The sequence below is a fragment of the Neoarius graeffei genome, chromosome 19, assembly GCF_027579695.1.
Source record: "Neoarius graeffei isolate fNeoGra1 chromosome 19, fNeoGra1.pri, whole genome shotgun sequence".
Taxonomy (NCBI): Eukaryota; Metazoa; Chordata; class Actinopteri; order Siluriformes; family Ariidae; genus Neoarius; species Neoarius graeffei.
The window spans coordinates 52451405-52463745 of NC_083587.1; the positions used below are offsets into that span (position 1 = coordinate 52451405).

Here is a 12341-nt window from a genome sequence, read left to right on the forward strand (position 1 = left end):
TACACCCTGGACAAGTCGCCAGGTCATCACAGGGCTGACACATAGACACAGACAACCATTCACACTCGCATTCACACCTACGGTCAATTTAGAGTCACCAGTTAACCTAACCTGCATGTCTTTGGACTGGGGGGGAAACCGGAGCACCCGGAGGAAACCCACGCGGACACAAGGAGAACATGCAAACTCCGCACAGAAAGGCCCTCGCCGGCCACGGGGCTCGAACCTGGACCTTCTTGCTGTGAGGCGACAGCGCTAACCATTACACCACCGTGCCGCCCCTTATCTGTAGATGTTTACTGAATTGAGCTTACAATCACTCACGTACACTTGTGCCAGTTGCTCTCAAATACAAACTTTGCCCAGCAACATGGCCGCGTAAACAAACCTGTGGTTATGATGTCATGATGTGAAAGGCCTCTATAGAAATGCTGTCATTGTGCTTTCATGAAGCTTTTTTTTTTTCCTCTGAGGTGAAATATATACCAGTGCTAGGTGCTTGCTGATTTTAGCCATTTTTTTCTTTCCAAACAGATTGAGATGGGGGAGGCGTATTGGGGAGGTTGTATGATATAAAATGGCTGACAGGAGGGTCATGTAAAACACACACGCTCCAGTGTAACAACGTAACCCATTTTTTTCCAAATGGGTTTCTCAGTAGAGTGGTGCTAAGGACATGGATTAAACAATTTGTTTTTTACATTCAACATATTTTGCAGGTTATTTGGAAGAAAGTACTTTTTTTTATTAAAAAGCTCCACCAGTTGTCATTAAATGTGATCCTGTATGAAAATACAGGAAAAGTTATGATCACGTGCTAATATTCTGCAAAACTGTACCAGGTTTAATAGGTTAATCTCTCTCTCTCTCTCTCTCTCTCTCTCTCTCAGGTTTCATGCCTCGGCTGATAAAAGTGGCTCCAGCTTGTGCTATAATGATAAGCAGTTATGAGTTTGGCAAGGCCTTCTTCCGCAAACAGAACCAAGAGAGCGGACGAGTTCTCACGCTACATAACACCAGCACCTAATTACGCCATCTGTGACACACACACACACACACTCTCTCTCTCTCTCTCTAAAACTTTAAACACACACTTTTCCAGACAAATAATAGATCCATAAATTCCATGTGTGAAGAAATTTTGGCACCCTAAATACCTTCACGTTTAGCTTTATGGATAAAAAATAAATCACTCTGATAAACCTGTATGATGCATGTTTGAGAATTACACAGCAATAAAAGCAAACACTTAAATAATTAAGTTATTCCATGACATTGAGTCATACGTGAGCCGAAAGCTGACGAAGCGCGTAACATCAAGTTGGCTATAAGCCATGTACGATGAGTGAGTGGAATAACTGTTTTATTCTATCCACATTCACTGGATTTTGGGAAACGGAGCATTTTCATTTTTAGTTTTTTGCAAATTCAATAAATAAAAATTTTATACAAAACATCCGACAAAACCATTTCCACTCAGAATGTAAACAAACCGGCGAAATGACAATAGCAATTCATGAAAAATGATATAATTATTATTTTTTTTTTTTTTAAAGATACGTTCTTGTCATCAAATACTTTTATTCCATATTTTGATGCTTTTGGGGGGGGGTTCAAATAGTTTTTATTTCGTCCTCGGTTGGCTCAGCAACACGCGCTGCCATTTTGTTTTTCTCTACTCATGGTATATGAGCTGATATCCTAGTAGTAGAGTAGCCAATCAGAGTGCGCGATTGCTCATCCAGTGAATGTGGACAGAGTAATGCTGAATATTTCATATCTGAAGTATAGTACTTGTACTTTGTGTCCAGTTATATTGTATTAGCTGTATTGCTAATGTCTTCATTGTGGAAACGCTTCTATATTATTTTGGTGCATAGAAATAGACTTATTTTCATTAAGTCTATTTCAAGCCATCCAAGTAAGATGCACTATATCCGAAGCTCATTTTCATGTCAGGATGTGAATGCATCTTATGCATTTGATCAATTATGATTAAATACTTTGAATGATATTAGTCCGACTCGTCTCGGTTGTCGTTAATATAATGTTGTGTTTTCTTATAAAGTGAGGTTACATATTTGCTGTTTAGCCTGGAATGTAATAAAATAACTAATGTGGCAGAATGAAACTAAACAAAACCAGACCAAGCAACTCCAAATCTCTGTCATATATATTGCTCAAAGAACATTTTGTGTAAAACACACTTTAATATGCTACAGTAATGACAATCACCAAATTTCTCCTGTACTTTGTTGACCAGAAATACTGTCTACTACCAAAATATGGCTTATTAATAAAGCTTAATGTGAAACTATTTACTATTTTGGGAGGAGTTACGGGAGTTTGTACAATCCCTGGCAAAAAAAAAATAATAATAATGGACTCATTACTTTTGGAGGATGTTCATTCAGCTTTTTTACTTTGTAGTAAAATAAAAAAAATAAATTCACAAATGGCCTATGATGCAAAACTATTTTTCTTTAACAGCTGAGCATTCTGGCTTTGGAAGACATACCTCAAACAATCCATCCATTATCCAAACCCACTTATCCTGTACAGGGTCATGGGTAAGTTGGAGCCTATCCCAGCTGACTACGGGCGAAAGGCGGGGTACACCCTGGACAAGTCGCCAGGTCATCGCAGGGCTGACACAGAGACAAACAACCACTCACACTCACGGTCAATTTAGAGTCACCAGTTAACCTAACCTGCATGTCTTTGGACTGTGGGGGAAACTGGAGCACCCGGAGGAAACCCACGCGGACACGGGGAGAACATGCAAACTCCACACAGAAAGGCCCTCGCCGGCCACTGGGCTCGAACCCAGAACCTTCTTGCTATGAGGTGACAGTGCTAACTGCTACACCACCGTATTAAAATTAAATAAAATTTTTAGAATTAATGACAATTTTTTTCCTGGTCAAGTAGAGGAAAAATTATTATAGAATCATCACAATTAGTACTTTGTTGCACCACCTCTGGCTTTTATGACTGCTTGAGTTCTTTGAGGTATGGACTTCACGAATGAAAATCAAAATTTTTCACCAATCAGGCTCCAACTTTCTCATATTGCGGTTGACAGATCAGCTTTGCAGGATGGAGTCTTGTCACGGACCTTTTTTTTTTTTCTTCCCTCAATTTCCACCATTGGATTGAGATCTGGACTGTTTGCTGGCCAGGTCATGGAGTTGATCTGCCTTTCCTGAAGAAAAAAAGTTTTAACACACTTTGCTCTGCAGCAAGATACATTATCATCCTGCAAAATGACTTCATCACCAAATCTACTTTCTGTTGATGGAATGAGAAAAGTGTCCAAACTCTCAATGTACATCTGTGCATTTACTGTCGAGGTAACGACCATCTCCCTTGGTCCTTTACCTGAAATTTGCTTGTCTTCTTCAGGCTTGTTTGCTTCCCGAAGGCCAACGCAAGATTAACCGCAAGTCAGCGCAGCAGTGAAGTCACCTTCCAGCCGGTGTAGCGTTCATCAGTAGTGTTAGCGAATGCTAATAAAGCGGTCAAGCCAGTGCTATCGAGAGCAAGTAGCACAGGCTAACGACCGAGAAACTAAGATTTCTGTCTCCAGACTCTTCTTCCACGCTGCACGCTCGATACAGTATTTTTCACTCAGGCTTAAGTATTCATTTCCCGATGTAATTTACTTAGTTAATTTTAAAATCAACATCGACAGCTACACACAACAGAGTGACCTGGTAGCCTGCCGCCGCTAATCCCTGGCAAAATCCTTTGCCCTGTTGCTTTTTTGGTGTCTGGCTAAGTTTTGGCTGAGCTCAAATCCCAGCTCTAATAATAACGGTTTGCCAGTGCAGTCACAGCACACTGCAAAAAAATGGCTTTTCAAAAATAAGAAATAAAAGATTAAAACAAAGCATATTTGCTTGTATCAGGTGAAAAAAATCTGCCAATGGAACTAGTCAAATTTGACTTGGTAAGATTTCTTAAAAGTAAGATGAAAAATCTAACCTGTTTTTAGATGAAATAATTCCAAAATAAGATTGGGGAACTTATTATGCGAGATCTGATTAACTCAAAATAGTTCTTATAACAAGATCGTACTTCTTACATTTAGCCATTCAAGTCATTTTTATTTATTTCATTTTAAGGGTATTTCACTTAAATTCATGACAAAGTCTTAGCAGTAAAAACTGAATTTAAGATAAATATACTAATATTAGGATTGTTAAATTCTACAACTAAGCATTGCTAGCTTAAAAGATTCTCCTTTTGTGACCTGTAATTAGTAAAATACTCTAGATATGAGACCAGAGACGATCTTGAATCAAGTTGACGACACGTGTAGCATTGCAACAAGTTTATTTTTTTCCCATTTCAACATTCAAACATTAAAACATCTCTTAAGATTCCACTTCCCCAGGACCTCAGGCACCAAAAATAAATAATAATAATAATAAAAAGTCTACGCATTTTGAATTACAGTGCTTACACAACGCCAAAGCAACAGTGCATTTTGGGGGCACTGACTATTCATGTGTACGAGGGGTTTACAAGATCAGGCACAAAAAAACCCCAAACAAACAAACAAACAAACAAACAAAAAAACCTGAACTTTACTCACAGCATTCTAAAAAGACCTCACTAAAACGCCCTCCACTCACTCTTGCACTTGTCTGGTCTAGAGTATATGTTTTGAAATGTATGAATTGTAATGAAAGGTTCAAAGATTTCAGTAAAGTTCATTTATTCCCAAAACAAACATACTTTGTTTTTTTTTTCTTGAAACAAGATGAACCGCATTTAACAAATGTCCAAAATGTACGTACTTGTTTTTAAAAAAAAAAAAAACTTTTATTTTCAAAGGTGCTCCAAATAAGACTAAGACATTTTGTCTCATCTCATCTCATTATCTCTAGCCGCTTTATCCTGTTCTACAGGGTCGCAGGCAAGCTGGAGCCTATCCCAGCTGACTACGGGCGAAAGGCGGGGTACACCCTGGACAAGTCTCCAGGTCATCACAGGGCTGACACACAGACACAGACAACCATTCACACTCACATTCACACCTACAGTCAATTTAGAGCCGCCAGTTAACCTAACCTGCATGTCTTTGGACTGTGGGGGAAACCGGAGCACCCGGAGGAAACCCACGCGGACACGGGGAGAACATGCAAACTCCACACAGAAAGGCCCTCGCCGGCCACGGGGCTCGAACCCAGACCTTCTTATTGTGAGGCGACAGCGCTAACCACTACACCACCGTGCCGCCCGACAGTTTGTCTATACAAGATTTTCAAGATGGACTGTCTAAAAACTAGCCTTTCTAGCTAAATGGGGTTTTGCTTGTTGGGCAATTATGTCTTATAATAAGGGTGGCTAGATGTTTTGACTTGAAAATAGACAAATAAACTTCCTAAGATTTTTATTTTTTGCAGTGCAGTGTTCCTGTAGCTATACATTACAGTCCTCTGATGATTATAATAGCACTGAAAATATTCTCCCTGAATATCAAGCACGCTACAGTATTTTAACAAAAGTGTAAAATATTTTAAATGTAATATGGGTTTGAACATGTCAGGCTCTATGAATCGCACGGTGATGCGTCGTTCTTTACGAAATCAACAACCACCAAAGAAACATGATGAGTTTGGAAGAAATCGTATTTATTGGTTCTATTTTGGAATGTAATCAAGTGTACAGTATAAAAAAAAAAAAAAAGCACAATCATGATCTGCAAGCAATTTTGTTTATTTAAGAAATCACTAGTGACTAATGGATATAGAGAAATAAAAGTGCAAAAGTATCGTCTCATTGCTTGTAGCCTGACACCGACACCAACACCCTGCAAGACTTGAGGGAATAACGATGACCTGTAACGAAGAAACGTTTCCCTCTGTCAGTCTCGCTCATCTATTTACACACAGAAATAGTGTTTGGTGGCTCGAGAATAAAACAATATTACATCAGAGATTCAGCAAATAAAATGACAATGTTTAAAATCCTCAACAACACTTGCTGTACATTTTAATAATCTAGAATTTGCATTGATTTATTGCCATTTTAGATTATTTTTAGTAATTAATGGTCATTTTCTTTATATTTTCTGGTTGAGAATGCCAACAACCATCATCATCAACCTTATGGTCGTCTTTGATCCACAACATGTCCAGTGAAGGCCAGTGGGATGTAATTAGTGTTGCGTCTTACTTCCTAAGCCCACGTTTCATGAAAACAATCCACTAACATACTGTCAAAGAAAATAAAGACGATGTGGTTTGGACCAGCAAAAACAAAACATTGTGTCAACCAAATATAGAGTAGAATAATTTTCATATCAGAAGTCATTACATTGAATATTGCATCATTTTTCAGCCTAATCTCTATCCACTGTATCTACACACAGGGTTCTTTGTATAGTTAGTGCTTCAACCTAAACTGGGTTCTAATTGAAACCTCTTCTGATGCAGAAACACTGCTGAGCTCTACTTTTAACCCTACGTTCACACCAAAACGACCACAAGTCATTCATTTTCTGTGTAAGCCAGCATCTCTTGGTGGTGAGATCATATGTGGTGATCATCTACCTCACAGGGCGTCGGTGGCAGGGTGGTGAGAGCTGAGGTGGACAGTAATGAAGTACATTTACTTGAGTGCTGTACTTACAGTGGGGCAAAAAAGTATTTAGTCAGCCACCAATTGTGCAAGTTCTCCCACTTAAAAAGATGAGAGAGGCCTGTAATTTTCATCATAGGTACACTTCAACTATGAGAGACAGAATGGGAGGAAAGAATCCAGGAAATCACATTGTAGGATTTTTAATGAATTAATTGGTAAATTCCTCGGTAAAATAAGTATTTGGTCACCTACAAACAAGCAAGATTTCTGGCTCTCACAGACCTGTAACAACTTCTTTAAGAGGCTCCTCTGTCCTCCACTCGTTACCTGTATTAATGGCACCTGTTTGAACTCGTTATCAGTATAAAAGACACCTGTCCACAACCTCAAACAGTCACACTCCAAACTCCACTATGGCCAAGACCAAAGAGCTGTCAAAGGACACCAGAAACAAAATTGTAGACCTGCACCAGGCTGGGAAGACTGAATCTGCAATAGGTAAGCAGATTGGTGTGAAGAAATCAACTGTGGGAGCAATTATTAGAAAATGGAAGACATACAAGGCCACTGATAATCTCCCTCCATCTGGGGCTCCATGCAAGATCTCACCCCGTGGGGTCAAAATGATCACAAGAACAGTGAGCAAAAATCCCAGAACCACACGGGGGGACCTAGTGAATGACCTGCAGAGAGCTGGGACCAAAGTAACAAAGGCTACCATCAGTAACACACTACACCGCCAGGGACTCAAATCCTGCAGTGCCAGACGTGTCCCCCTGCTTAAGCCAGTACATGTCCAGGCCGGTCTGAAGTTTGCTAGAAAGCATTTGGATGATCCAGAAGAGGACTGGGAGAATGTCATATGGTCAGATGAAACCAAAATAGAACTTTTTGGTAAAAACTCAACTACTTGTGTTTGGAGGAGAAAGAATGCTGAGTTGCATCCAAAGAACACCATACCTACTGTGAAGCATGGGGGTGGAAACATCATCCTTTGGGGCCGTTTTTCTGCAAAGGGACCAGGACGACTGATCCGTGTAAAGGAAAGAATGAATGGGGCCATGTATCGTGAGATTTTGAGTGAAAACCTCCTTCCATCAGCAAGGGCATTGAAGATGAAATGTGGCTGGGTCTTTCAGCATTACAATGATCCCAAACACACCGCCCAGGCAACGAAGGAGTGGCTTCGTAAGAAGCATTTCAAGGTCCTGGAGTGGCCTAGCCAGTCTCCAGATCTCAACCCCATAGAAAATCTTTGGAGGGAGTTGAAAGTCCGTGTTGCCCAGCGACAGCCCCAAAACATCACTGCTCTAGAGGAGATCTGCATGGAGGAATGGGCCAAAATACCAGCAACAGTGTGTGAAAACCTTGTGAAGACTTAGAGAAAACGTTTGACCTCTGTCATTGCCAACAAAGGGTATATAACAAAGTATTGAGATGAACTTTTGTTATTGACCAAATACTTATTTTCCACCATAATTTGCAAATAAATTCTTTAAAAATCAGACAATGTGATTTTCTGGATTTTTTTTTTCCTCATTCTGTCTCTCATAGTTGAGATATACCTATGATGAAAATTACAGGCCTGTCTCCTCTTTTTAAGTGGGAGAACTTGCACAATTTGACTGACAATACTTTTTTGCCCCACTGTAAGTACGCTTTTTGAGTATCTGTACTTTACTTGGGTATTATTTTTTTGGAAACTTCTGACTTGAACTACGTTTCAAACTATGTTTGAAAGACAAATATCGTACTTTTCACTCCACTACATTTCTATCAAGGTCCTTGTTACTATGAAGCAGCTTTGAAAGTGGATGTTTTCTGTTTTCTTTTATAAAACGTGATGGTTTTTTTTTTTTTTCCGTAGGTGACACTGAGACAGCCCATCAGTAATCACTAAGGTCACGTCACGTCCATAGACAGTATACAATCAAGTTCAATTATTTCTCAGTAGCGTTATTTGAACACGATCAGTTGATGGCAGAACGAAAGGAGGCATTTTTTTCTGGAGAATGCGCACCCTCGTGGCCCATGAACCCATATTTCAGTTTTCAGAAAGGATTAAAGATTCGTTTCGTTTTAAATCTTTGCTTTGTTCGCCTAAAACGGAGCACATCACGGCGTTCAAAAACTTGCCATCCGACCTGCAGAAGCTATGTAAACGTTTTATTCCAAGAGAAAGCTTGCAATGAAGTGCTTTTAGAGCTAGCGATAACATTGCAATAGCTATGCAGTCTGGTTAGTCAAATGACTTTCTATGGATTTACCAGCCTTGTCCATGGCTAACGTTAACACATAGCTAGTTAACTTGGACACTGTTAGTTAGCATGTAAAAACGGAGTTATGCTAACATGAATAACGTTAACTTTAGCATAATCTTGCCAAATAAACAATGTAGATATCTTTCTTTTCTAGTAGCGTTAGCTACCCAATATGATTTCGAGTTTGAAAAGAGCTTGCTAGCATGTCAGCTCTACAGGTTCTACAAACTAGTCAGAAAATCCAGTCGGTTGCTTCAGAGGCATTCGGTTTTGTAAGCGCTGTGGCAATAATACAACAATGCATTGACAGAAAATTAACTTTTAATACTTAAGTATTTTTAAAAGCAAGTACTTCAGTACTTTAACTTAAGTAAAAATTTGACTGGACAACTTTCACTTATATCGGAGTAACATTTGACCAGTGGGATCTGTACTTTGGCTTAAGTAATAAACTTGGGTACTTTGTCCATCTCTGGGTGAGAGTGAACTTTGATGCGCTCGTCATGTTTGGTGTGAACGTATGGTATGAGTTCTTTCCCAGATAGGCAACCGAAACATCAACTTGAAGTAAACAGGTTTCCGGCTCCTGCTATACATCACAAATGCGCGTACAATGGACGGAAAAACCCAAAGCCCAAAACCAATATTGCTCTGATTCCTGCTAGAAGTCCTGTTCCTGTAATTCACAATGCTGTGAATGTTGATTATCACATGATGACAGCTTTTGGACAGACAGATTACAAGTTTTCACATTCCATCAGGTTACACCAAACTGATAGTGGCACACTAGCTGGTTACCGTGGAACACATGCAGATAAAATAACAAAGAATCCCAATCGGCTCATAAATAAATAAATAGATAAATAAAAAACACCCCGAGAGCGAAAAGGTGTGAGATTTGTGGTCTTCACATCCTGTTTAGGTAGTTCGTTCATCAGCAAGCTACCACTGGCTCAACCCATGTTACAAAATATCCTGACATGAGAAGCATCTTCCTACTAAAGGGCGTGAGTTTTAGTTTTCAGCCCTGTAGCTCTACACTTTGAGTTGCCAGAAGGTTGTGATTTTAAACCCCATTCTCAATGGAATCAACTGGTCAGCTGTATGTCTGAGTGGGACTCTGTCCGGTACGTGGTGTTGGATAATAGCGGCTAGGCACCAACTGAATAACTTATTTCCTGGACTTCAGATGAAACCACTAATAATACTGGATGTATTTTAGAAAAGATGGACAAATCAAAAAGCAATAACCGTTTACTTGTCCAGGTAAAAGTTTCCCAAAATAAAAATATCAGATCATGAAGGTAGTTAAACACCTTTAAAGCCTCTCTTAAGCTCATATTTCACAGGAAGATCATGTGCAATACAAAATAGGATTTCTTTAACCCACCCGATTGTGAGCGTCCGTTACATTACTTCACAGAAAGTCGGAACTTTTCAACAAAATACAGTACATTTGATCACTCAATCGACACAATACACCAAAACTAACACTGAGCTTTTGTGAATAGGAATGTGCATTTCAGCAAAACGCAAATAAAAACAATTTTACATGACATGTAGAAAGCAAACGTGATAAGACTTAACATCAGAGATTACGTACAGCGTCCTAATCCATATTATATATTTTCTAAATTAAAGATTACATTGGTAAATAATAGAGAGGCAGTTTTGGCAAGTGTCTTTGATGTAAACATGCATTCCAAATAGTTATTTTTTTTTTTTTTGGAAAAGGTTTTTGCTAAACGTGACCTTTAAAGCCCCAGTCTGAGATTTAGGAATACCAAAATGGCTTTAAGGAAAGTTTTAAGAACGCTGATAGAAGGGACTTGAGCTCTTAATGCAGGAATTAACCTGTTAAAGACCTGGATTTTCTGATCAACAGGATGATTTCCTGATTTCAGATTGTACCACTGTAAGGCTTAGTTAAATCCAGTTGTTTTTTTTTTTTTTATTATTTTGCACTACCGTTCAAAAGTTTGGGGTCACTTTGAAATGTCCTTATTTTTGAAAGAAAAGCACTGTTCTTTTCAATGAAGATCACTTTAAACCAGGGGTCTTCAATCCTATCCGCAAAGGGCCGGTGTAGCTGCAGGCTTTCATTACAGCCAAATTGGAGGCTCACTTGATTGTTGACTGGAGACGAGGGTGAAATGATTAAACAAGTGAAATCAGGTGTAGCTCCTGCTTGGTTGGAATGAAAGCCTGCAGCCACACTTTGTGGATAGGATTGAAGACCCCTGCTTTAAACTAATCAGAAATCCACTCTATACATTGCTAATGTGGTAAATGACTATTCGAGCTGCAAATGTCTGGTTTTTGGTGCAATATCTCCATAGGTGTATAGAGGCCCATTTCCAGCAACTCTCACTCCAGTGTTCTAATGGTACAATGTGTTTGCTCATTGCCTCAGAAGGCTAAGGCTGCTGGGCCATAGAAGGTTCACGCTGCATGCTACACGTTCACGTGAAGAACCGGACCCTGGGCCATTAAACTTCATGCTTGGATGTTCACGTGTTGCGTCTGTTCTACTTTGACCGAGTAATACAACAATAACCAACAATATGGACTCTTCGGATGACGACGATTGCCTCATTCTGCTTTTACTGAGACAGAGGAAGAGAAAAAGGAACAGAATTTGGAGCCGAGAACACTTCCTTCTGAGAGAAACCCGTGGTGAATTTCACCGAACATTCTATAATCTGCTTGACAATCCCGATGAAGAACTATTTTTCAATTATACCATTCAATTATATTTTTTCTGAAGTTTTCCCCTGAAAGCATAGAGTTATCTCCCTAGACCCGTTCTGATTGGCTGGCGCGGCGGTGACCGCATGCATTGACTGGAATTTCCATCTTCACGCCTAGAAAAAAGTGTGCATGTTCATTTCACGCTTCACGCGTGAAGTGTGCAGCGTGCAGCGTGCAACGTGAACGCCGTTCTATGGCCCAGAGCAAGTCATGCTACGTTTGTCCACTTTTCTTTACACGCGTGTAGCGTGTAGTGTGCAGCATGCAGCGTGAACCTTCTATGGCCCAGCTGCCTAATGGATGATTAGAAAACCCTTGTACAATCATGTTAGCACAGCTGAAAACAGTTGAGCTCTTTAGAGAAGCTATAAAACTGACCTTCCTTTGAGCAGATTGAGTTTCTGGAGCATCACATTTGTGGGGTCGATTAAATGCTCAAAATGGCCAGAAAAAATGTCTTGACTATATTTTCTATTCATTTTACAACTTATGGTGGGAAATAAAAGTGTGACTTTTCATGGAAAACACAAAATTGTCTGGGTGACCCCAAACTTTTTAATGGTAGTGTAACTTTTTTTTTTTTTTAATTAGAAAAGCATAAAAACCTAATATAACACTGAAAAAAGAAAATATCTTAGGAGAATTTATCAAGCGCTTTTCATTATGAGCTCTTGATGAAATAAATATCAGAATGTCAAGTCTATTTATAGACATTGCGTCTTGTTCTATACAGAA

At 39.4% G+C, this 12341-nt stretch overlaps 2 protein-coding genes across 9 annotated transcripts in view; one reads left to right on the top strand and one right to left on the bottom strand.

The window, feature by feature from the left end:
- The window catches only part of slc25a40 (solute carrier family 25 member 40), a 33009-nt gene extending 30992 nt beyond the window's left edge, over positions 1–2017 (top strand). For all 7 annotated transcript variants that reach the window (XM_060900258.1, XM_060900261.1, XM_060900262.1 and 4 more), the window contains one exon: positions 891–2017. In XM_060900258.1, the coding sequence (XP_060756241.1) occupies positions 891–1027 (137 nt within the window). In that variant the 3' untranslated portion in view covers positions 1028–2017. The remainder of the gene's footprint in view (positions 1–890) is intronic.
- Positions 2018–5557: 3540 nt separating this feature from the next.
- The window catches only part of rundc3b (RUN domain containing 3b), a 103736-nt gene continuing 96952 nt past the window's right edge, over positions 5558–12341 (bottom strand). For both annotated transcript variants that reach the window (XM_060900264.1, XM_060900263.1), the window contains exon 12: positions 5558–5849. The gene's annotated coding sequence lies outside the window, so the exon portion shown is untranslated. The remainder of the gene's footprint in view (positions 5850–12341) is intronic.